The sequence below is a fragment of the Brienomyrus brachyistius genome, chromosome 19 (assembly GCF_023856365.1).
Source record: "Brienomyrus brachyistius isolate T26 chromosome 19, BBRACH_0.4, whole genome shotgun sequence".
NCBI classification, from domain to species: Eukaryota; Metazoa; Chordata; class Actinopteri; order Osteoglossiformes; family Mormyridae; genus Brienomyrus; species Brienomyrus brachyistius.
Window position 1 is genome coordinate 14,119,535 of NC_064551.1, and position 24,617 is coordinate 14,144,151.

A 24,617-nucleotide genomic window follows, 5' to 3' on the forward strand; every position below is an offset into this window, starting at 1 on the left:
CGCTTTTTCCACTTCTGTGCTTTGCACCTTGTTAATGGAAAATTCTCGATAAAATGTTCTTGTTATATATAGAATGTCATTGCCACAATCACAGCTTATGGGAATTCATTTTTCATGTTCTCAAAGCCCGCGACCTTGTATATAGGACAAGAGGTATAGAAGATGAATGAATTAATGAAAGTTGTCAACGCATTAGATTATAGTAAAACGCCCATTTTTTTACTCCGTACATCTCGTAAGGAAATATAAAGCTGCATTATATTTTCATAGTTTCAAGCAAGTTTATTGTGTAGAAATAATTAATAGAGTTATTGACATAAGGAAACTACACTGCAGTATATATAAATTCCCGGAAACACAAATGCATAATTCCTTACTTTTGCTGTGGTGTAAAAAACCAAATAGGCCCATTTTTTACGTTCATGGAAAACATTAATATGCATTTCAATTATTGGCTGATTGCAGTATTAACATTTTCGTATCTAATGATGATTCTTTAGTTAATAAAGAGAAGGTGAGCTCTGGTCAAAACAGAGGCCGCTGCACCAGTACGTGGATCCATTGATGACAAACGCAGACCATGTCAAATGTCCAAAGACCACATTCAAAAACTTTTAATAAGGTTTGCTGTCCTCTAGGGGCAGAACATTACAAATACTTAAAATGCCTTCTTTTAAAATCCGATGACATCTGGAGAGTGAATTCAGGCAATGTGTGACACTTCTAGGTAGAGACTTTGTGAAACTATATAAAACGTTTACTGTCTCTAGTTGGGGTACCATAAATCGTTGCGGGTGTTTTTAACATTTTTGCGTTGGAATGTCATCGTTCATAAGCCAAACCCCAAAACAGATGACTCGCACAAACATTTCAATACAATACAAATGTTCAATTTCATGATTTCAAAGAGCCGTTTGTGTCATGTAACATCAAGATTTGCAAACATGTGATGTGCATTGTTTTAAAAATTTCCATAACAAACGGCATATTTGAGCGTTCAGCCAATATGTCGGAAATACTTATTTCCACAACTTCGATGATCTTAATGTTACATATTTACTTCTAGCTACGTGTCTCAACATGACTAGTTAAATATTTTTAACTGTTAAGTATCAAATAAAACTTTTATGATTAATTATTAAAATGATCTTGCATTTAACTTCACAGAGTGCAATAAGGCATCATATTAGTCGTGGCGCATGGGGTTAATACATACTGATACGAGAATTTGTAATCAGAGTCAGAATAGAGTTTATTGGCAAGTACGTCCACACATACAAGGAATTTGCTATGGTGGTTGCTGCCAGACATCGAGAGATAAGGTGGGTTTATATATATATATATATATATATATATATATATATATATATATATATATATATATATATATATATATATATTGGCAGACAAACACACACACACACATAGGGGTATATATATATGTACTAATATAAATATATAGGAGATTGTGAAATATGAGGAGTGGAAATATATACATATTTAAGAGAGTGCATGCTTATACTAGGATGAGGAAATAGTATTTGAGCGAGTGATCCTAGCCTTATTGATGAAGCGGGTTGCAGTGGGGAAGGAACCGTCCCTATGACGTGATGTTTTGGTCCCAATGCACTGCAACTTTCTGCCAGAGGGGAGAGTCCAAAAGACTTTGTGACCAGGGTGAGAGGAATCAGCCATAATCCTTCCTGCTTTTTTCAAAGACCTGGAAATCGTACGGGTCCTGTAAAGATGGAGGAGCGCGCTGTAGTCCGCTCTTGTCCTTGGCAGCGGCAGCAGGGTACCAGACGGTCATGGAGGTAGTGAGGATGGACTTAATGATGGCAGTGTAGAAGTGCACCATGTATTGTATTGGTGTTCTAATATTTTAAAGGCTCTATGATGGACACGCATCCTGTCCCATTCGTTCCTCGTGGACTCTGGGACAGACTACCAGCTCACCATGACCTTGTACAAGTAGTCGTGGAAAATGGCTAAACAGAATGTTTAAATCTCACCGTAACATTGCAATAAGAGCGGGGTTGCCACCTATCAGGGATATGGCGTGACATTCACGTTTTCAGACCCTGACGCTATATTATTCCATTATAAACCTAAAATATAATTACCAAAAGCACCGGGACAGTTTACAAAACCTACAGACTTATTTACAAGATGAAACATCCCTTACATACATGTAAATGTGCGTGCAGACTAGTCTCAAACTGAAAATCTCACTCCAGCCAGCTGACCAGAGCTGGTAAATCTCTGAGTCTATACTTAAGTACAGTATTATTTGGGCTTAAATTGGTGTGTCCACTTAACACATAAATATGGACATTTCATTAGTGTAATTTAAATATCTTGCTTAACCTCAATAAAATAGTCCCCCATAGACCTTGAATCAGAAACTTTCAGTAATCAATTACTGTCATGTTAAACAAATTGGAGAAGAGTGGAAGAAAATTAGGTTGCATTTTCTGATCCCTGAAAGCACAGGTTTTAAAAAGGAACGCCAGTGTTCCGGAGATTATTTAACATTAGACAGGATCACCCTGTATATTTTTTCACGGTACGTCTTCGTGCAGTTATTGGGCGGGGTGTCTGGCGCGCAGCGAATCCGGCAAATTTAAAAGTCCCCTCGTTTCAATCGTTTATTCAAAAACGAAAAGAACCGACCATGTTATTAGAGAACAGTGTGGGTGTTGTAGTTCTAAACGATCCACCGCCCCCTAGAAAGCGTCAGTGAAATGTCCACTACTAAACTACATATCCCAGGGATTAGTGTGGCGACTTGGGTCCTTGTCGTTTTCCCGATTTAGGGCGGCCAGTTCAAGTTGCCATAGCAGGGAAAAGGAAGTGCCATCATAGATACAATACAAAGCAGCAGTATTACTGCTGGTTATCTTGCGATTTATATGTTTTTTGACGGTAAGAGTTACTGCGTCGTTGGTGTTCTAGTAACATCATTTATTAATTAGTATATAAGGAAAGCGTAAATGGTAAGGTAGTTTATAAGGCTTCTAGCTGATGTAGTAGTTAAATAGTTTGTAGAAAGCTCCCTAAGGATGTGCTATTGTAAGTGAAAGGTGCAGGGAATCGTCAGCCTGTCTGTAAATCCACAAACGTGTCAGTGGCAAAACGATTTGACTGAGAAAAAAATTCTATGTATGTTGCGTTTTTTTTTAAATATAAAAAATGAATTTTGATCAACATGTCAGTTAGAATTCGTCATGGTGATGACGCCTAGAACGTGTAACATCATCTTTCATTCTGATATCCGAGTTACATAGATGCGATTGAGATAAAGTCCAGTTGGGCGTGCCGATGCCAGGGGCGCCCGGACCATGGCCGAGTCCTCCAGCGAATCGGACACGTATCTTGGCTCTCGGGGGGGCCCGTCGAGGGGGCGGAACGGGCGTCACAAGCACAGGAGTACGAGGCCCAGGGGGGACGGCGACATTTCGAGGAAGATTGACACCTTGGCCGACACTTTAGAGGTGAGGTACCTGTCTGATGTAGATGGCTGCCCGCATGTGATAGAGAAACTGACAGGTCAGCGAGGAGCGTTGGTGCAGACTGGGGCCCCTAGATCTTGGATTGTTAAGTGACTGGTATAATGGACAACCAGCCTTTAGCAGGTTGTCACAGAGATGATGTGATGGTTCAAGTGGATATTCAGAAGTGGCACTAGTAGTAGTTTGGACAGTGGGGGGATAGGGGAGGGAACCTGTGCATGTGACACACACAGGGCTGTGTCAGGAGCGATGCTGCCGCCCTGCTGGCGGGTCTAGAGAAGTGAAGTAAAATTAACACAGTATGACGGCATTTACCCATTAGGTTTTGGATGTGCTGTGAGGTTTGGAGAAGCATCTGTATAGTGAGTATAAAGTCCTGGCGATCAGACATGGGTGCCATGTGACAGCCAAACAACTTGGCCTGAGATTTTGTAGTGACAAGAGTGTCACCTTGGAGGAAGGGTGTAACTGCAGAGCCCAGCTGTCACTTTGAAAAAAATGAGTGACTTTAATGGCTTTTCATATCACTGTGTATTTAAATCACTGCATGTAACATGTAGCCTTCTTTCCTGTGTAAGGACACCAGTAGGAATCTCCACAATGTGGACCGGATGCTGGGTCAGTACAGGCAGCACACAGACGACCAAGCCAAAGCCATGGCGGCAGTAAGTATGGCGATAAGTCCAGCGCCTGCTTTTTCAGTCCAGCCTGACAGTGCCGCGTTCCCCTTCTCACAGCTGAGGGGGGACCTCGAGGACTCCGTCCAGCAACTACGGAGCCAGCGGTCGTGGGGGGCGGCCTCCACCCACAGCCCCTCCCCATCCACAATGCACACCAGCGACTTGGAGGCAGGCTACAGCTCAGGTAAGGGGGTGTGGTCAGGGGGGTGGAGCCATGCCATCATGTGATGCTGTGTACGCGGTGGATTCACACCATATGACATGCGTGGGCCAGAATGCAGGAGTTAAGGTGTCAGATTTGTGAACACTGCTGTACTCTCTGTGATAACCATCATCCATGGGTGTGATGCGACTCTGTCTCTGAGGTTTGGGTGCGAGGGTTCTACATATAAATATATGGCCACCCTTCCCCCCACCAAGTCAGCAGTTTCTAGCTGAAAAGGGAATCCTAGCCAAAGAAACCCCATTTCGTTAATCACAAGGCGTGTCACAAGGTCAGTGTTATGTGACCCCTTGGAGCCAAACTCTGTCTTTGGGGAAAATGTCGTCCATGGACATCAGTAAAGACACTCTGTGATGGTCTGTGTTGAAAGTTTTTGGAGAATGAGAATGCATTATTTAGGACTAACATGATGTGGGTAGTCCTTTCAGCTTCACAAACATTGCGTTAATGGTATCTTCGCCAGGCTCCTGCAGCCTCTTGGTGTAGGAGTTGTGCACTGTTCTCCTTCCATAATCCAGACAGCACCCCAAGGTGCTCAGCCTTAATTTCAGCCCATTTCATGCACGCTGGGCAGTGCTTGACGTTGTGTTGCCTGCGTGTGATGCTTAAGCACTGTTTTCTTAACCAGCCGGGGCGTTTCATTCCTTCTCTCTAAAAGACACGCATTGTTTTCATGGCTGTGATGGAAACGTGCACTGCTGTTTACCTTAAGCAAGGGCTTCGGTGCAGCGAGACCAAGCACGGCTAAGTTTATTTAAGATTCTTGTTGCTATAGAAACAATAGTTTATTCATATTATCATTTTTACACTGTGTGCAGGTCAGAATCAGATGTTTATTCAGTATAATTAATTGGTAAATCTTTTGTGTATAATAAAAGTGTGACATTTTAATAGCTAAATGATATAAACTAATCAACAGCAAATGAGAGCAGTCAGTGATAAATGGTATCTGGGGTTTGATGTTATCGGAGTGCATTGACTTTAACGCAAAAATGTACATATATACATAAAGCCCAGTTACTCCCCTTTCTGCCCTGGGAGACTTTAGTTAGAGGGTTTGTCAAGGTCTGACACTGTCTAGTTGTTTTTTATATATATAAATGTTTTAATAAAATGAGTCCAGGGCTGCAAGCTGAGATCTTGCACGATATTCAAAGCAAAGAGCTAAAACGTGTAGCCTGAATAAATATATAGAACTGTTAAAGAATTACATTGTAACTGACCCAAAATAGAACCACAGAATGAACGTAAAAGACTGTAAACTGGTGACGTACGTTGGGTGGTGGATGGACTTGAAGCCAACGGTGCTTCTCAAACTTGGAACGGTCCTTGAAAAAGGACCCTTAAAGCTCTTGCTTTTTCTGTCGAGTGTTGTGCTAGAAAGCGTATTCCTTCTGAAGAGGGTTTTTTTTTTTTGTTATTTACAGTTACTTTCTCTGGCGTTTGGCTGTGTGGCACTGAAGTTTGGTGGAGCAGATTTTTTTTTTGTAGCAGCAATGCTGAGGAGCGTTGTGCTTAAGAATGATGAATACAGGATGCCGAATACATGCATTCTCTCTGACTGAACTGCTCTTAAGGCGATATCTGCTCATCAGCGGTTAATAGAAATGATTAATTGCATTTGAAGCCGCTGGTCAGGAGTTATGTACCAGTTAGCGTTTACTTGTGCTCACACAGAAGGTCATCGCTACCTCCCGACCTCCCCATTGAGGCACCATGGTGGTCCGGAGTCCGCGACGAGGAGACGGTCCCGATCGACCTCCGTGCGATTCAGGGACCCCGGGCATCAGGATGTGAGTGTTGGTTCCTGGCTGTGTATCTGCCTTGGCTTCAGTGCACTGCACATGGGGACTCGGTGCGGTCCGGTTCATCCAGACCAGGGTCTTCCATGTTAGGGTCGGTTCTCTGTGCTGGCCGCCTCAACACTGCAGTGTTACCCCTTTGACTGAACAGGGCGGATCTGCATTGCAGGCCAGTAAGATAATTGTACCAAGCCTCATCCTCGACGCTTACCGCTGTACCGCTGATTTTGTGGCTCCTGACATGCTCATCACGCCAGGCCAATTAGTAACAATCAACCCATTATTTGATCACTGGCTCTCCTGATTTTTGATACACTTTGGATGATGGTGTGAGCAGGTTGGGCCTGTAATTAAACTGGTGTTTATCACGATTGATTAATTTAATTCTGCTCATTTTGTTGCATAACCACTGTCTTTTCCCATATAGCATGGGAACCTGCAGTTTTGAATGTTATTGAGGCTCTGCACAATTCTCTCTCGGGTACACCTGCGGGCCCCTCTGCGGCCTTATGGTCTGAGCTCAGCTTTTTTTAAATGGCTACCTGTTGTCTTGACATTTCCTCTGGCGCTAGTGGACTTATCTCCCATCCCATCCAGATCCACAGCCTGCACCAGTCTCTCAGGGACTTGCGGAGCGACCAGATGCAGCTCGGGGAGGATGTGGACAGGGAGATCTTGCGGCGGAACAGGTGAGGCTCTGGGAGGGTGGGGCCATGTCCTCAGTGCCCTACCCCAGCAGTATGCTTTAATGCAGTGTGGGGGGGGGGGCACAACCAGTCCACATTTTTGCTCCCTCTCTGCACCCTGCAAGACATTTCACAATTTTGCTCTCCACCAGGAGTTGGGAGGGAGCAAAAATATGTTGTGTCTGTAGGTCTTTGAGGACCAGATAGGGAAACACTGATTTAAAGGGTATAATAGCTTTTCTATATAGTTACCTATGGGATGCATTTTCACATGATGCTCTTCCTGACATTACATTTTATTCATTAATAACACAAGCACAATTCTCAAAGGTCTGATCTGGAGACCAGGAAGACCCTAGAAGCTCTGTCTGACCATCTGCGTACCTCTCAGAGGGACGAATCGGTGAGTGTGAGCAGGGGCCGTGGGGGGGTGTCTGTCACGGTGCCTGTGTGGCACTCGCCTCGTTCGGGGACCTGAACTCGGAGTGAGCTGCCGTGCACCCTGGGGCTCTGCTTATTCGGTGAAGCTGCTTCCTTATTCACATGCTCTCATTTTCCGAGCTATAAAGTAAATATGTGAAGGAAATTGTTTAATTTATGGAGCAAATTTAATTAATTATGCAAGATCCTGATCCAGATGATCCACCAGAGGCTGAGACCCTGACAGGATAAAAGCTGAACTTGTTTTTATTAATAATAAATAACTTAAATACTAAATGTATTGGAATATGCATGTATGTATGTGTTTTTTTTATCTTGCTCATACTAATACTCATGGTGTTAATGCCCCTAATTGTAATGGCGGTTATTATATGGGAGGCATGGTTTTATTCTTGCTGTGTATTGGTTGTGGAGCGCCGGTTTCCCTGTGTTCATGTTCCTTGTGCCTTGCTTTTATGATGACCACCTCTAGGTGTCCTCGCGGGTGGAGCGGCGTCTACTGGAGATGGAGAGGGAGATGCGCTCGAGCCGGCAGGCACTGGAGGGGCGTCCGGAGCCCCGGGGGAAGGTGTCACCTGAGCTGCAGGAGGTGCGCCCCCCCCCCCTCCCCCCACCATGGACTGTACAGTCAAGCCCTACCCTGTAATACCTGCACACCTGGCACGCCCGTACAGTATTAATGTCGGCCTGCACCTGCGGCCTCTCATTTTCTCGAGTTGCAGTGCCATATGGACAGAGAGCCGCATTTGTAACAAGCTGACAGGACATACATTTCTTTGGGGCTGATAAACATTATTTGTATAATAGGTTCAGCTTCAGAGAGATTTTCCGTAGTCGAGTGTCATACCACAAGGGGGCAGTGTTCCCACATAGAATTTGGTGGCGGGTTCCTCATCCCCCGCTGCCGTTAAAGATAAATGGTGACAAATTTGCATTTGTAATATTTGAACTGCACTAATGAGGAGACAAAGTACAGTCAGTGCTGCGGCAAAGCGTCCTCTAGCCACGTCCCGGCGCCCGTGTGCCACCTCCGTGTCCGTCGTGGGACGACGGCGAGATATTCGGGAGGGTGGGTAGTTTTAACGTCCCTTTAGGTAGGTAGGAAGGGGGCGGGGCTTCTTCCTGAGACTGGGAGCTTTCAGGGTGTCGGCAGCAGCCGCGTCACTGACCGGTGTCTCGCCCAGCCCAGTTCCTCTACAGGATAAGTTTCTGATTTATGCTTAGTTTCCACCCATCACTTTGCAAACACCCCTTTCAGCCTCCATTTCAGACCTGCATTCTGTGTTCAGAGGATGTTTTGTATGTGGGTCAGTAACAGAAGGTGTATGGAAGTAAACAGTAAATGTGCACATCGCCAGCTTGTCCTGAGTGAGGATTCACAGCTGTCCGGATCTGATGGCAGGTGCCGATGAAGAGAGAGAAGGAGGAGGAGGCTATGAAGAATCGACTGCTGAAATCGGAACGCGAGCGAAGCAAGGTAGAAACATGTCCGAACGCCCGGGTGCGCCCCCTGGAGGGAGCCAGGAGAATAACGGGGCAGCACCAGGTGGGGTGGTATTTAACCCGGCAGTGTGCTCATCCTGCTATCGCTGGGGCGGGGAAGCACGTAGGAGACAAAGAGAAACAAGCCAGCGCACGATTTTGTGCAGTTATTAAAAAAAGAAAAAGCGCGTGACAAACGCATGGGAGGAAGTCAGAGGTGTCGAAATGAGATGAGAGACGCGGGGCCGGGCATGCCGCCTGCAATCGTGCTTCGGGCGCCAGCAAGCGCAGAAGCTCGAGATCTGCTGGCAGATACGATAACTAAAAATAATGCACTCAAAACAGAAAATCATTAAGAACAAACGGTTTCATAATTCAGCCAAAGTATGACAAATAGACCCAGTGGATATTGTTATTTATCCATATATAAATGGAAAATAAGCTGAAAAATAGCTTTGTCTGATGATTAAACATTTCTAAAGAGTCCAAATTACGGAGAAGCAGCCCAATAAACTAATTCTCACTTTTAGGCAACATGAGGATGAATACGAGATTAGATAAACGTGTAGATCAGTTATGACTACATGGGCGAAATAACTTCTTGAATTAATGGGGTTTCTGCTGTAATATCACTGCTGGCTTCATCTACCGCCTATGGAGGCTTCATTCACATATGCCAGTTTTAAGTAATTTTTCTCCTGAGAGAAGAATAATCCCTCGTTAACATGGGCATTGTAATGAATTGTGTGCCATGATGGAATACTCAGTAATACTGTAGTGCGGACAGGTATTGATAGACATCCATCCATCCATTTTCCAAACCGCTTTTCCTGCTAGGTCGCGGGGGGTCCGGAGCCTATCCCAGAAGCAATGGGCACAAGGCAGGGAACAACCCAGGATGGGGGGCCAGCCCATCGCAGGGCACACTCACACACCATTCACTCACACATGCACACCTATGGGCAATTTAGCAACTCCGATTATCCTCAGCATGTCTTTGGACTGTGGGGGGAAACCGGAGTACCCGGAGTAAACCCCACAACGACATGGGGAGAACACGCACACATGTGACCCAGGCGGAGACTTGAACCCGGGTCCCAGAGGTGTGAGGCAACAGTGCGAACCACTGCACCACTATGCCACCCCCATTGATAGACATGTATTACTGTTTTTTTATGAAAGGGGGGGGTGTTCTCCAGGCTTTCAAACATTACACACAACACACATGTCAAACATTCAGTACTTATGTTTTTTCCTTGAGCTAAAGTGGTTTACATAGTTCCCCCCATATCTATAGTTGCCTTAAGGGCAACGAAAGTGCAATACTGCTACTACTCTCAGTAAAGACCAGCACACTTACCACTGTACAAAGTGGTATTTACTGACATGAAAACGTTTTAATATCCACTGGAAAGCAAAGCAATTATCAGTCTTCTGTCTTCTATTGATTTATGTTCAGCTCCTGGAACTGTCCAGAAACCTTAACTGCGTCCTGGTTTTCATGTTAAGGAATGTAGCATTCATTTAAAAAATCCTCTGGATGTATGTGCCAACTCACTTAAGGACAAGGAGGTATTGCAGTTCTGCGGAGAAGCGTAATCAATTTAATGGTCAGGGTGCTATTAAAAGAGAGAGAGAGCATACTGGTGTTCTGTGCAACATTCCAAGGCCACTGAGAGATGCTTTATTGACAGAAAGAAAATGGAGCAGATTATTGTGAACACAAGCTACGAGGAGAAAAACTGTTTGAGAGAAGCTCAGATCTATATCCAGATGTGATGCCTTGGAGCCCTCGACACGTGAATGAGGCATTTGAGGCGGAGACGTCAAGGGATAGTATGAATCTCTCTGAATCCTCCATCAAAGAACTATTTGGCTGCGATGACTGCCGCGTGAAAGTCAGATTTATGTCCATGCTGACCCGCGTGATGCTGACACCTGCCTGCCGCCCTTATTAGAATCGAGGGAACGATGGTTCCAAGACTGCAGCCCAAAACGCAGCGATTTAATCTCAAACTCTGCGATTGTTGGGTGGAATCCGCCCACTGCACCTTAACGGATACCAAGCGTTCATTGTAATTCACAAAGAAATCGTATTGAAATCAAAACTGTAAGAGCGTGAACATGGCAGATAAGAGGGAGTGGGTGAAGCTGCAGTGATTCTCCTCTGGGCACTGTTCAGAGCGCTTTGGGGAGCAGCCCGATAACAGTACAGTGGCCGCGTCGTCAGTCGGATCAAAGCTCTAAGGTGGAGTGTAAAGTACCGATTACAGGAACAGTTCTGATTCTGCCATCTCCGCTTTCCACCCAACGATCGGCTAATTAAATAAAGTGTATGGATGTTTTCTGAGTTGTGTTACAGTTGAACTTATTCTCTGTTTATCAGAGCGAGAATAAAATCTTTTTGTCATGTTTTCGTTATACTTAACAAGGGTCTGAATAATGAGGATGGGTTCTGCAGCATAATTTTTTTTGGTGGTTTTTTTTCATACTATTAATTCTGCAATTTTTCTCATTTAAACTGGCGAATATTCTTATTAAAGCGATTTTGCTGAATTACCTTCCTCGAGAGTGACACGGGAGCGCCGCATAACTTTCCCATAGTAAGAATGGCTCCTGTTTCATAACGAGAGCTCGTGTTGGTAGGATGTAGGATGCTTTGCTTTCTGGAATTGTCCAGAATTTTTTTTTCCCGAATATTTTAGATCCATGTTTGGTTGATTCCGTGGATGCGGAAGCCGCGGATATGGATGACAGACTTTTATCAGCTTGGACCATGTTCTCTTCCTCTGATCTCCTCTTTGTCTCCTTTAGAGGAGTGTAACATCAAGCCGGAGTGCTACTCCACCCTGAACAGCGGGTCCTTCCATTCCTGTGACGTGTTCATTTTATTGTACTCCCAGTGTGATATCGGACATGACAGCTATCGATCTAGAAGTTTCCCTCTCAGTATGGGGCTCATGTTGGTCGTCTTTTTGTGTATATGAACACGCGCACTGACGTGTACTGCTGTTTTGCCAGGTACATCAGACTCTTAGTGAATTTTAAGTGCCTGCCCCAGCGGTATTCTCAGCTTTTAAATGGAACGGAAGTTGCTACACTACCCAACACATGGGGACACTCTCACAGCTCTCCTGCCCCTAAACCAAGTAGCTGATGGGTTTGCCCGGAGGTCAGGGTTCGGGTGTCCTGGCGGCTCTGCCTCCATTATGGACATGTCGGCCTGATGCTGTGTGCCTGGCAGATGGAGCTGGAGCTGGAGAGGGCCAGAAGGCAGCTGGACAAGTCAGAAGGCAGCCGGGATGCTCTGCTCCTTCAGGTAGGCCAAACCCAGGGCCGGCCAAAGAGTGGCAGGCCCCATACACTGGTGTGTTTTTCCCTTAAATTAGCAGCTTACCCTTAGCTTACCAGGCAGGCATATAGCCGTATAGTGAAATGGGTTTGAACCTCCCCCTGAAGTCCAGGCGTCGATCAGGCATCTAGCCATTTTGTAAGGTTACAAGTCTGGCTGAACTCCCCTTGAAATGTCCTTCCTCCCCGAGGGGGACCCCCTTAAGCTGGCAAAATCTTTGTAGTGGGGGCATCTCCCCTGATTGACGAAATCTACCTAGGGCAAACTACAAACACCCCCCCCCCCAATTTATTTCTAGCTATTGGCCTGTTATCAGGTAAATTTCAGCGTTCCAGTAAGCCTGTCCATCTGTCTGTCCATCTTCCGCTCCAATTACCTACAATTAATCAGGCTATTAAATGATGTGTTACAACCTCGTAGCTCTTCGGGACTGACAGGTGAAGAGGGACTCTATAGGGTATTATCTAAGGTCCTGGTACATGTTAGTATTTCTCCATGTGGGGATATCTTACCTGCCTATACAGGCTCTCATCATCGCCGCAAAGGCGTTAATTAAACAACGCCCCGTTTACATTTCCCGATGCTGGGAAATGCAGCTGGCCATGGAAGAAGGATGCGAGTCATTTCACTGTGACGCCTCTTGCTATGAAGCTACAGGGCTTGGGCTAATTTAAATGAAAATGAACGTATTAGAGGTATACAGCAGCCGGTGTAAATCAGCATAATCTATGAAGCACACCAGCTATGTTTCATTAACAAAAAAAATCCTATTAAAATTTCCTTGGTGCGTTTCTGCGAACGTTGTGAGTGTCAAATTAATGTAAAGATACATGAAATATTGCAGTGCACGGATTCTCTGATGGGTCACGCTGGCTTTCTGTGGGAGTTAAATCCAACCTCATGCTAAATGGTTAGCATGGTTAGCATTCTTTCGCCGCTGAACACTCCCCTCTGTAACGTCCTGTGCCGGGGGCATTGCCGACAGGCCGCTGCAGGGGGTCCCGGAGCACGCCACCCACCCGCGGCACTGCCGCGCCTCCATCTGCCGATTCCTCTGAGGGGTGGGGATGCTTCCAGCGCATGGTGAGGGGGGGGAGGAATCCTAGGCTTAGGGTGTGACTCCAGCTTTTTAGGCTGAAATAGATAGGGATTCGCGGGGTGTACGGTAAAGCCAGCCATCTGCTCTCAAGCCCTGGGACCTCTGTGACAGTATCACTCACTTTATTAGCTTAGAGTGTCTTGGAGAAAGTGGAAAGAACAGGATGGTGAGAGGAGTTTGACACCAGCCCTGTGCGTGTGTCAGGTGGAGGAGCTGCGTCTCCAGCTAGCACGGACCGAGAAGCAGAGCGTGGAGGTGCAGCTGCAGGCATCGCGGCTCCTCTCTGAGCAGCGGAGCACAGCTGATGGCGGAGATCTTTCCCGGGGCTTGTGTGAGTCTCCTGTGCATTTGAGCGCCTACTTAACACAGCTGTGTGCACCATCTCTCGCCTGAACAATCCCCTGTAGATCAGCATTTGCCCAAACACGCCCCTGTAGACCGGCGCTCACCTGAACACACCTGACATTCAACCGGAACAAATACCTCTAAATTTCTGCTCTTTCCTGAAAACACTCCTGCTTACCGCAAAATTGAATTTTGCTAGAAATATGATCATGTAATATGTTTGTGTTTGTTTTTACTATAAAAGGAAGCTATAACAGAGAGAGAGGTTTTCATAAGTGATATAATTAGTCTTCTCCTGGAGTGTGCAATTTCACACTTTCCCATCCTGTGAGTATTTTATCAAAGTACACTTTCCTTCAGTCTGAACCAGAACCTCTGAGGGAAGCTGTGATGTGCAGCTGTGGTTCTGGATGAGGTAGATAGTTCCCTCTCTTTGCCTGGGTCCTGTCAGCACCCCATCCTGTTTCCTGCAGGATCCAGTCATATGACGTTTTCTTTTTCCTATGTAGGACAGCGTCTGCTGACAAACAGAATGGGCTTAATGTGGTCTTTGGATGGATTTCTGCTGTAATCACGACCTTCTGGGCCCGTGTGACGATGTCACGGCACTGCGTGACTGTTAGGGATGTCATACGCTGCAGTCACGGGTGTTCCTGACTTGAGCAGACATGGTACTGTTGTCTCCCCACTCCCCCCCCCCCCACAGTGGAGCATGAGGTGCAGGAGCTCCGTAGGCAGCTGGCTGGTGGTGGACCCCTGAGAGAAGTAGAGGAGCTAAGGAGGACTGTGGAGCGCAAGGAGAGGGAGCGGGCCCAGCTGTCTATGCGAGTGGAGGTGAAGCTACGTACTGTGTGTGTGTGTGTGTGTGTGAGTGTGAGCGAGATCCTGCCCTTTGCGTGTGTGTTTGTGTGTGTGTGTCTGTGTGAGATCCTGCCCTTTGCGTGTGTGTGTGTGTGTGTGTGTGTGTGAGATCCTGCCCTTTGCGTGTGTGTTTGTGTGTGTGTGTGAGATCCTGCCCTTTGCGTGTGTGTTTGTGTGTGTGTGTGAGATCCTGCCCTTTGCGTGTGTGTTTCTCTGTGTGTGTGAGATCCTGCCCTTTGCGTGTGTGTTTCTCTGTGTGTGTGTGTGTGTGTGTGTGAGATCTTGCCCTTTGCGTGTGTGTTTCTGTGTGTGTGTGAGATCCTGCCCTTTGCGTGTGTGTGTGAGATCCTGCCCTTTGCGTGTGTGTGTGAGATCCTGCCCTTTGCGTGTGTGTGTGAGATCCTGCCCTTTGCGTGTGTGTGTGAGATCCTGCCCTTTGCGTGTGTGTGCGAGTGAGTGGGAGACCAGCACACCTGCATGTGTGAAGATTATATTTGCATGCAGTGACAGTCTCAGGCCTAGGAGTTCATGATCTGTGTTAGTGTGTGCTTCTTATGTGTCTAGGGGCATGCACCTACACCTGTGACATGCCTGTCAGAGTCACATGACCCACTCCCCCCTTGCTAGTCCCTCTGTGAAGGCCTGCTATTAATTAACAACACCCCCGGACTCGGGTCACTTCAGAAGAACACCGCCTCTGGATACTGTCATAATATCCAAGTGTGCCTTGCATTCCAGCCTTTAAAAAACACGGTAAAAGTTAATAGATGCGTATGTTTCTAGCTTCTGGCTATATTTATGCCTCATGCTCAACGCGACTTCTCAGAAATGGGTAATAGGAAATCTAGATCCATTTTTTTTTTGCCTAGGAGCTACAATAACATTTAATAGAATGAAAAGACGTCATAATACACATGAAGCAGGCAGTTTAAGGTGTTACAGAGACCTTCTGTTATGCAGGGAAGAATTTTCCCTGGACTGGAGGCTTAATTGTGGCTTTGGATGGTGCCCCAGGAGAGTGTGATCCCGGCCGTTCCTAACCCGGGAGAGTGTGATCCCGGCCGTTCCTAAGCCGGGAGAGTGTGATCCCGGCCGTTCCTAACCCGGGAGAGTGTGATCCCGGCCGTTCCTAACCCGGGAGAGTGTGATCCCGGCCGTTCCTAACCCGGGAGAGTGTGATCCCGGCCGTTCCTAACCCGGGAGAGTGCCATCTTGGTACCTGAAGCTTGTATGGCACTGGCCAGCACCTGCTTATCCTGTGCCCAACACAGAGTCCTAAAGTTTGGCGAGTCGAGAGGAACCTTGTCAGTCTGTAGTAACCTGCCCACTCCTGGGGTTATACCTGCCCCCTGCACCCATCCCAGTCCTTCTTTGTCATACCATTGTTTACCGTCAGTGCCTCAAGAAAGGAGTCTGTGTCAGCCGGCCAGCACTAACATTATGGCGAGTTTTGCAGTGAGGGCTCTGTTTAGGGCTGTCTATGATGCTCTGCCTGCAAGATTCTCAGGCTCCATCTGAGCTGCAGCTGGATAACGGGTCATTGTGCGTCAGTCCACTCAATTAGCTAGGCACTTTGAAAAGGGGCATGTCTGATGTTGGGTTTGATTGTGTGTCGTGTGGTAGGTCTGAGGGTGTGCATTTGGTATTTTTGAATATTCTGTGTTTGTTTACATGCGTTTCTTCCCAGTGTTCGATGTGTTTCTCTCAGGGCTTCCCTTCCCATAATGCCTTGCGCCCCCTCCCTGATGTGCTCTGCAGACACTCTCCTCTGATTTGGAACGGCGGGAACAGCAGCAGCTGCAGATGCTGGCCCAGCTGAAGGAGCTGGAGGTGCGCTCGGAGGCGGAGCAGGCCCGTGTGGGCCGGAGCCTGGCTGAGGCTGAGGCAGAGCTGGCCCAGGGAGAACGGAGAAGGGAGGAGCTGAGGACCCGGGCCCAGGAAGCCGTACGGCAGTGGAAAGGTCGATGTAAGACTTTGGAGCGGGACCTGGAGGAGCGGCGCCGAGAGGCCCAGCGGAGCACTGACGAAGCCCAGCAGGTCAGTGGAACGAATCAGACCCCAAGTCCTAGTGGTTTACAGGTTTCCCTTACAATAGGACAATTGTTCTCCAGCAGTCAGAAATTAAAGGGAAAACTAATGATCTTTTAGCATTAACAGTCTGTGTGAATATCAGCGATTAGGGCTGTGCACTCTGTGTGTATCAGTCATTAAGGCCAGATGTTTTGTATCTGTCAGTCATTAGGACCGTATGCTCTATGAATATAAGTCATTAGGACCATATGTTTCGCGTGTATCAGTCAATAGGGCTGTACACTCTGTCTGTATCAGTAATTAGGGCCAAATGCTCTGTGTGTATCAGTCATCAGGGTCGTACTCTCTGTGTTGTGTCAGTCATCAGGGTCGTACTCTCTGTTGTGTCAGTCATCAGGGTCGTATGCTCTGTGTTGTGTCAGTCATCAGGGTCGTACGCTCTGTGTTGTGTCAGTCATCAGGGTCGTACGCTCTGTGTTGTGTCAGTCATCAGGGTCGTACGCTCTGTGTTGTGTCAGTCATCAGGGTCGTACGCTCTGTGTTGTGTCAGTCATCAGGGTCGTACGCTCTGTGTTGTGTCAGTCATCAGGGTCAGACGCTCTGTGTTGTGTCAGTCATTAGGGCTGCTCAGTGGTGCAGGTATTTGAGATATGTCCCACGTTTAGACATCTTTCTGAGATTGATGGGACTGCAAGCTGTTTAGTTTTGTATCTTGGTTTGAGTGCGGGATCTAGTTACTAGGCAGCCACAGTGTGTCCTGGTCGGGCTCTCTGTCCTATTGTGTGAAGCCCAACTCATGCAGTCAGGGGCCTCCAGCCTCAGCAGATACCATGTAACAATCAGCCTCTTCTCAGTAGACTGGACATTACTGTTCCTAGGGGTGTGACATCAGGGTCTGGGAGCGTGACACGTCCTGCCTGGGGGAGACAGAACTGGGTCACCAATTTGCACAAAATCACTGTTGTAAATGTGACACTAAACATCTGTGTAGTGAGCTGGCTGCATTATCATCTGTGAAACAGCCCCCCCACCCTCCACCCCCCATTCCCCTGCATATCCATGATGAAAAGGCTGGATGGACAACAGTGTGGATAGGCAGCAGATCCAGCAGCACCAACCCATTTTCTCTAGTTCTAGCTGTTCAGATACGTTGATTATTGACTAGCTTGAACTCATGAACTAGTCATCACTTGTTTGGTGTAGGTAATCAAGCCTTACAGTCTGGTAAGAACAGAAGGTGTTTGTGTTTAGGTTTGTTTTGACCTTTAGCCGGGTGACCTAGAGAAAAAAGTACCTGCGAAAGTACTACAAAAGTTCTTGAGAGATCAAGGTCAGGACACTATCTGTTGCATTAAAAGATGGTTGGCTTTTTACAGCAATTGAAACGGGGTTTGTACTGTCATAAAATTCCTGGAAAAATCATGGAATTATGAAATCTAATTTCTGACCTATAAAAATTATAGAAAATATCAGAAGATTTTGGAAAAGTCATGGGATTTTTGAGAACTACGTTTTTGTTTTTAATCGACAGTCGCAGTATAACCCCGTCTCCCTCGAGCAGTAGTTCCCCCTCTAGACACAGTATTTTTCCCCTTTGTACGTCTCCACACAGCACTTTCCTACGGAGCACTGGCATTAAAATACGTGTCTGATATGCTGAATATGTCTAAATTAGAACAATTGAAGTAAAAGGTAACAATCTGTGTACATTTATCATTACTTTTTAAAAGTTTGTGCTTAACAGCAAAGTATTTATGCATGCCATTATAATTGCCCTGATGGCGACATTAGCGCAAGATATGCATTAAAAATGTCACAAAAGAATGAAATGAAATGTTATCTTGAGGTGTTTCCAACATGTTATAGAATGTGTAAAGTTGAAACATTTAATGGTGTAAACAAAAAAGGTCTGTGTGTGTGTGTGTGTGTGTGTGTGTGTGTGTGTGTGTGTGTGTGTGTGTGTGTGTGTGTGTGTGTGTGCGTGCGTGTGTGTTTTGTCAACGTCATGCATTTAGTGTGGTCTTGTGGTACAATGCTAAAAGACAATTTTTTTTTGTATATAATTGTTAACTTGAAGATTTGAATGCGTAAAGACCAGTGTACTTCACATATAAACACGTAATGTGCTGCCTGTGGAAAAGATGCTCTGCTATGAGTACAAGCTAGCAGAGATATTTACATACAGAATGTGTAAAGTTCAATTTCAAGTATCAGACAATGTAAAAATAAAAGTGTGTGTGTGTGTGAGTGAGACAGCGAGAGAGAGAAATTATGTATCATTTAAGTGGTTACTGGAAGGAACACATTTAATATATAAAAAAGCACGTTAAAAAAAGGTATAAAATCATGTCTAGCTTATAATTCCATGCAGGTACTAACAGCTGCCACACACCCAAACAACTTCCTTCCTACATTTTTACATGTTCAAGTGCACCATGGCATTATTTATATGGTGTTATTATTATTGTTGTTATTATTCCCATCTAATAGATAAATGCAAAATCACAACACCTGGTTCCTCTACACAAAGTAAATACTTGACCGAAAAGTGCACAGATCCTGTTGAATGTACATTTTGGTTATTGCTTTAATCATGTGACCATTCTGGCATTGTGGGCGGAGCATAGGAAGCTGGCAGGTTGGTGCCCCAGACCGGCCACAACTCTCTCAAGCACCCCATCTCCCGTCTGCAGGCGGCTAAGGAGAAGGAGGCTGCTCAGGCACAGCTACGAGCCCTAGGCCAGCAGGCAGAGGGGCTCCGCAAGGAACTGGCGGAGGCCCTGGCCAGGCTGTCCCAGCGTGAGGAGGAGCTACGTCGGCGTGAAGAGGAGCTGCTGGAGAGCCGGACCCGCCTCCAGAGTGTGGAGCGAGAGGCACGGGAGGCCCGTGAAGCAGCTCGGACCCTGGAAGCACAGGTTGAGCTACAGGGCCCTCTGCGGGAGCGGCTCCGTGAGGAAAAGCGGGTGCTGGAGGCGCAGGCGGGGGCGGAGCGGGCGGCCTTGCTGGAGCTGCAGGGATCTGTGAGGGAGCTGAGCGCGGCGCGGGCAGCACTGGCTGAGCGGCTGGCTGTGGAGGAGCGGGAGGAGGCGGGGCTCCGTCAGCGGCTGGACGAGGCACAGAAGGAGGCTGCGTCGCTGGGCCAACAGCTGCGGCGGGAGAAGGAGCTGCGTGAGCAAGAGTCTGCCAGCCTACGGGCAGAGCTGCGGGACAGTGAGGCGAGGCAGGAGCGGGCCGTGCTGGAAGGACAGGCGCTGTTGGTGCAGCTGGAGCAGCTAAAGGTAGCGTTAACCCCTACCCAGCCCTAACCGTAACCATAAGTAACCAAACAAAATAAAAGTCATTTGGCATTTTAAATTTTTAGATTAGTCACAAATTTTTATAAAATTGAATTTCCCTTTGTGAGGACCGAAAAAAAATGATGTTTGGTTAACTGTTGACGTTTAGCCAAATGTCTCGAGTTTGATGCTCGGTTTTAACAGCCACTCTGCTCGGGATCTTTGCTCCTGGAACATAAGCAGCTGTAGGATCTCGCAAGCTCCAGGCAGGCCTACGCTGCCGGCCTTTCCCCGCTCTGCTCCCCCAGGCCAATGCTTCAGCAGTACATCAGTTTCACAACATCCCTGGCCTACTGCCAGCACACTGGCCAGGTCCCGTAACGAAGCTCAGCCCAGCGAGGATTTTTCATACTGCTCTGCCCCCCCCCCCCCCCCCCCCCCCCCAGGCAGACGCGGGGGCGGATAGGGAGCTAGTGCGGGCCCACCGGAGGCAGGTGGAACGCATGAAAGCGGAGTGCGACAAGCTGTCGGAGGAGCAGGCCCGGGCCGAGGAGGGACGCGAGCAGCTGCGCAGGAAATACCAGCTTCTGAAGCAGGACCTGGAGAAGAAGGTGGGGGCCCGGCTCCTGGTGCACACACACGCACTCATGGGGACATGCATTGGTGGACGTGGCCGCACGCATGGGGTCACACGTGCACGGAGGGACCAGCACATGAGGACACGCACACCTATGCACTCGCTGTTTTTCACTCACTCACTAACATTTATCAAAAGAAAAAGAGTTTGACACTTTTATATATATAAAAAAACAGATGCGGAACAGAACAAAAGTATGATCACATGTTTGTTTTTCAGGAACTACTGAAACCAGCATGTTCTAGTCTGTCTTCGCACATTGTGCTTGTATTTAATCCTCTTTTTTCAAGTTTATGGTTTCCCCTACAGTACTGCCAGCCTGCAATGTGTAATTTAAGTTAAACATGGCAACCAGAATACATTTATGCAACTATTAAAACCACTGGACAAAACTTTTGCATAGCACATCAAACTCGTATAGCAGTGTGTTCTCTACCATTATATTAGGGTGACGCCCCCCCTTGAAGGTCAAGTTAATTTGATTTAATTTAATTTTCTATATAGCGCCAGATCACAACAGAAGTTATTTAAGGTTACTTTTCCTATAGAACAGGTCTATACATTGTGCCTTCTATTAACAAACTAAATAGCCTTATGTTATTTACACAACAGCTTGTCATTTTTTATCTCTACGCGGTCGTACGTTTACAATTGTCCTCTGCTTTCTGTATCGCGCATGGCGGAGTTCCGCCCCGAAGAGCGCACAGACACGTGTGCGCATTCTCAGGCGAGCGTGAGAGCGCGTCAGAAACCACCTGAAAAGCAGACAAAAATATCTGCGTTTTTTTTAAACGCTCCCACAACGATACACTGCAGTGACAAAAGTTGCACACTTTGTGGATAATTGTCATAAAAAGAAATGTTCTGTTGTTTAGTTCAGTTGTTATATTGCCTATTGTTATTAAAAGAAACGCATGAACACAATGAATCCTGTGGTTGACTATCTGCCCCCCCCCCCCAAGCTGTAAACCTAAGTTACTATACAGAAACACTGTATAGTAGCACCCATTAGCAAAACATGTTTTTGCTCCTGTGTAAACCTGCACAAAGCCACTGGCATTACATCAACGGTTCCTGTAAGAATCTGCCGTATGTCAGCATACATTAGCCCAGGTTTATTCCAAGTCACTGCAGGCTACCAGGCTTTAGAACCAGTCCCTGTAAAGTCACTGCACGCTAACGTCCTTTAGCATCAGTTTTTTTAGAAGCCTCTAGTATGTCAACACAGGTCTCCATACCCTGGCACAACCTCCAACCTCCATCGCGTGCAGATGAAGGAGAAACGAATCAGTATTCTTGCAGAATGCTGTCCGCTCAGCGCGCACGTAATGTGCCAGTTATCTGGCCCATCAGTCGCATGTACGGAGAGACGGCATTGTGGCAGCCGGGGAGATAATCAGTTTTAATTACCTGCCTCGCTGTCTTCTGCTCTCATGAATCAAACTGCTGGAGTGTCTGTGCTACTCCCTGTTCCCACGGCGAGGTATACAGCATCACTGTTATTGTCCCTTTTTTGGGTTAACGATTTTGCATTTAACACATAAAAGAAGCTTTTGGGTTTTAGCTTGCATGTGGAGAGCAGTGCTATGCAGTATCCATGCCAATAAAGAGGGAAAAAATAGTAGATCAGATTTAAAAAGCTGTGATGATGCAATTTAAATGTCAGTAACACAAATGGAAAGTACTGGTGAAGAGAGGAGTGATCAGGGTCGGCCCTCGTGCCAGGTGAGCGTCTCTGCCGCGTCCCGGTTCCGGATCGGCGGGAAGCCGCAGATACTGCGGTATGCGTGCGGGACTAGAGCCACCGAGCTGCTCACGCTCAGCACGGTCTGCCTGATTTATGGACCCCAACCTTTGATTTACCATATTGATGGAGTTGGTTTTGGACTCGAGAGAGCAGGGCGGTGAGAACAGGCATGGGGAGGCAGCAGCGGGTGGCGATGTGTACGCCCTCGGTGACCAAGGAGACGGGCGGACTCTCCTCTCTGATGCCCAAGGAAATACTCTCCTTGTAAGGATTCTCTAATGTGGACTGGCGATCCCTTGTGGATTCTGTCAGAATCCTTGACAGTCGTCGGTGTTCATTGGGTAATTGGGAAGGGTGCACGGCAGTCAGACCGCAGGTGTCCGGCAGAGGTGCCCGAGTCTCTGTCACTTCTGGCATGGTCCTACGGACCCTCGCTGAGTCGCATTGTAGCTTCAGATGCCGGCACACGGCACCCAAACGCAGGTGGCTGTATCGCTCCTCGGATGAACGAGTTCGGATCTGACTCTTCACACCTGCATGTCGGCCCCCATGCCGAGTCAGAGCAGAACTGAAAACGTGCAAGCTGGTGGCTGGTGCTGCATGCTTTGGCTACAGTACTGCTCTCCTGTGCTCAGCCTGCCAAATTATTACCTATTTATACCCCCCACACTTGTGTGTTTGGTATGGTCCACTGAAGAGCTGTCACTTGACTTTGCGGTACACTGCTCATCGTACCCCGGTTAATTCGAAACATGCAAGTGGTCATGCATCAGCTTTTAGCTGGATAGGAATCCCCACTGGACATTAATTAAATAAAAAAAAATGTGGAGCAGCACTCCCTCCCCTTAAGATTTATGTTGTGATCATATCTTTCATCATAGTTCTGCATGGTGGTGTTTGAAGGAAATGTTTAAAGTTTCATTAAAGAAGAGCAGGTGAATGACAGGCTTCTGTGTCCAGGTGGGTTTGGGATACTAATCGTGATGGCATGGTAGTGTGTCACTCTGTGTAATACCGGCCTGTGTCTTTTTTAATCACAGCTTTACCAGGTTGTACGTTCAAGATGTTTGGCTTTCTGGAGTCTGTTTTCAGACAGCGTTCTATGGAAAACAAAACAAGAATATGTTCTCAAATGTTAAATATTCCCAGGCAACAAGTGATAAGCTACACGGTCAGTTCCCCAATGAACTGTAACCTGAATAATTGTCAATGTATTATAGTAGCTTGAACAAGGCTAATATCATAATTGCATACATACTTTGAAATATTCAGAAGAAAATCAGCAGTGCATTTCTCAAATTATTTCAATTATCTATTCATTAGATCAGTTAATAAATGCTGTTTGATTTAGTGTCAAATCACGTTTTTACAAGCTGGTTTATCACAAGGTGCTTTTACAGTGATTATTATTATACCAGTGAAGAGGCTGGGAAATTCCTAAAAGCTTTTTTTTTTCCCTGAAGTTATCGGTTAGTCCTGCAACAATGGCTTCAGCCATCATCTGAATAGTGCGGTGTAATCGGAATGCAATTTTTATCTGATGATACGCGGAAAATTAAACTTTAATACTAGCGGCAGCTTTACTGTAATCATATCAGTAAGGATTCCGGATTGTTTAATATAAAATGCACTCCGCAGAATCAGAGTGAGGGAGGCAGGCAGGAAAACCGTTAGAACAAAGCCCAAAGTAATTAAAAGTTTGCTCCAAATGCAGCAGAGACTGGCAGAAAATGAGCTTTGTGTAGATTGGGTCATTTTGGCCTGTTAATCTCTCTCTCTCTCTCTCTCTCTCTCTCTCTCTCTCTCTCTCCTCTCTCTCTCTCTCTCTCTCTCTCTCTTCCCCCCCCCCTTCCCTTTCTGGTGATTCCAGGCTTGCTTTCAGAAGGATGATATAGTGTATAGTAATCAGGGAAGCCTGGCTCTGGTTGGCAAACTTCTTGACTATTTAATTCTTGCCTGCATTGTGCATTGTGTTTCCTTGTTTTTCTCATCTTAGCAAATTAACATCCTTTTCTGTGTTACATATTGCTAATCTTAAAACTGTTTCCAAATGATTGATGTGTTGGTACAGAAGGAGGGTTGCGCTTTAATTTGTGGGTCTTTTAACTGCATGTTATGCTTGATAATGTAGCATAATACATATCTAAAGTTGCATTATAAGAACTGACAGTAACTAGTTTATCAAAGCTTGAAGCTTGGACAGTACTCGGAATGTAATTTAATGGATTTCTTGGCTAACAGGGTTTATCAGGACTTTTGTTGGCTATAGGGCTGTGGTGTTGTAACATTTCTCAGCCCTCTTTAAAGATGTCATTGGCCTTTGCTCGTCCCCTCAGGGCTACAGAGCAGCTCACGGTATCTTATGCGTACCCTGTGTGACAGAGAGCTGATCTCTGAACTCAGCCACTCGTGACATCTCGGGAAGTCTAACCGTCGTTCAAAAT

The 24,617-nt window shown here is 46.5% G+C and overlaps 1 protein-coding gene across 4 annotated transcripts in view; it reads left to right on the plus strand.

Moving 5' to 3' along the window:
• Positions 1-2,782: 2,782 nt before the first annotated feature.
• Positions 2,783-24,617, plus strand: part of LOC125714914 (centrosomal protein of 128 kDa-like) — a 39,221-nt gene continuing 17,386 nt past the window's right edge. The window contains exons 1-15 of one of the 4 annotated variants that reach the window (XM_048985997.1): positions 2,783-2,925; positions 3,288-3,494; positions 4,091-4,177; positions 4,250-4,376; positions 6,093-6,208; positions 6,815-6,906; positions 7,234-7,306; positions 7,817-7,933; positions 8,747-8,821; positions 12,071-12,145; positions 13,482-13,608; positions 14,329-14,456; positions 16,242-16,520; positions 19,208-19,792; positions 20,236-20,400. In XM_048985997.1, the coding sequence (XP_048841954.1) occupies positions 3,342-3,494; positions 4,091-4,177; positions 4,250-4,376; positions 6,093-6,208; positions 6,815-6,906; positions 7,234-7,306; positions 7,817-7,933; positions 8,747-8,821; positions 12,071-12,145; positions 13,482-13,608; positions 14,329-14,456; positions 16,242-16,520; positions 19,208-19,792; positions 20,236-20,400 (2,199 nt within the window). In that variant the 5' untranslated portion in view covers positions 2,783-2,925; positions 3,288-3,341. Of the gene's footprint in view, positions 2,926-3,279; positions 3,495-4,090; positions 4,178-4,249; positions 4,377-6,092; positions 6,209-6,814; positions 6,907-7,233; positions 7,307-7,816; positions 7,934-8,746; positions 8,822-12,070; positions 12,146-13,481; positions 13,609-14,328; positions 14,457-16,241; positions 16,521-19,207; positions 19,793-20,235; positions 20,401-24,617 lie in introns of all 4 variants that reach the window. The other 3 variants (XM_048985998.1, XM_048985999.1, XM_048986000.1) reach the window with 3 other exon arrangements.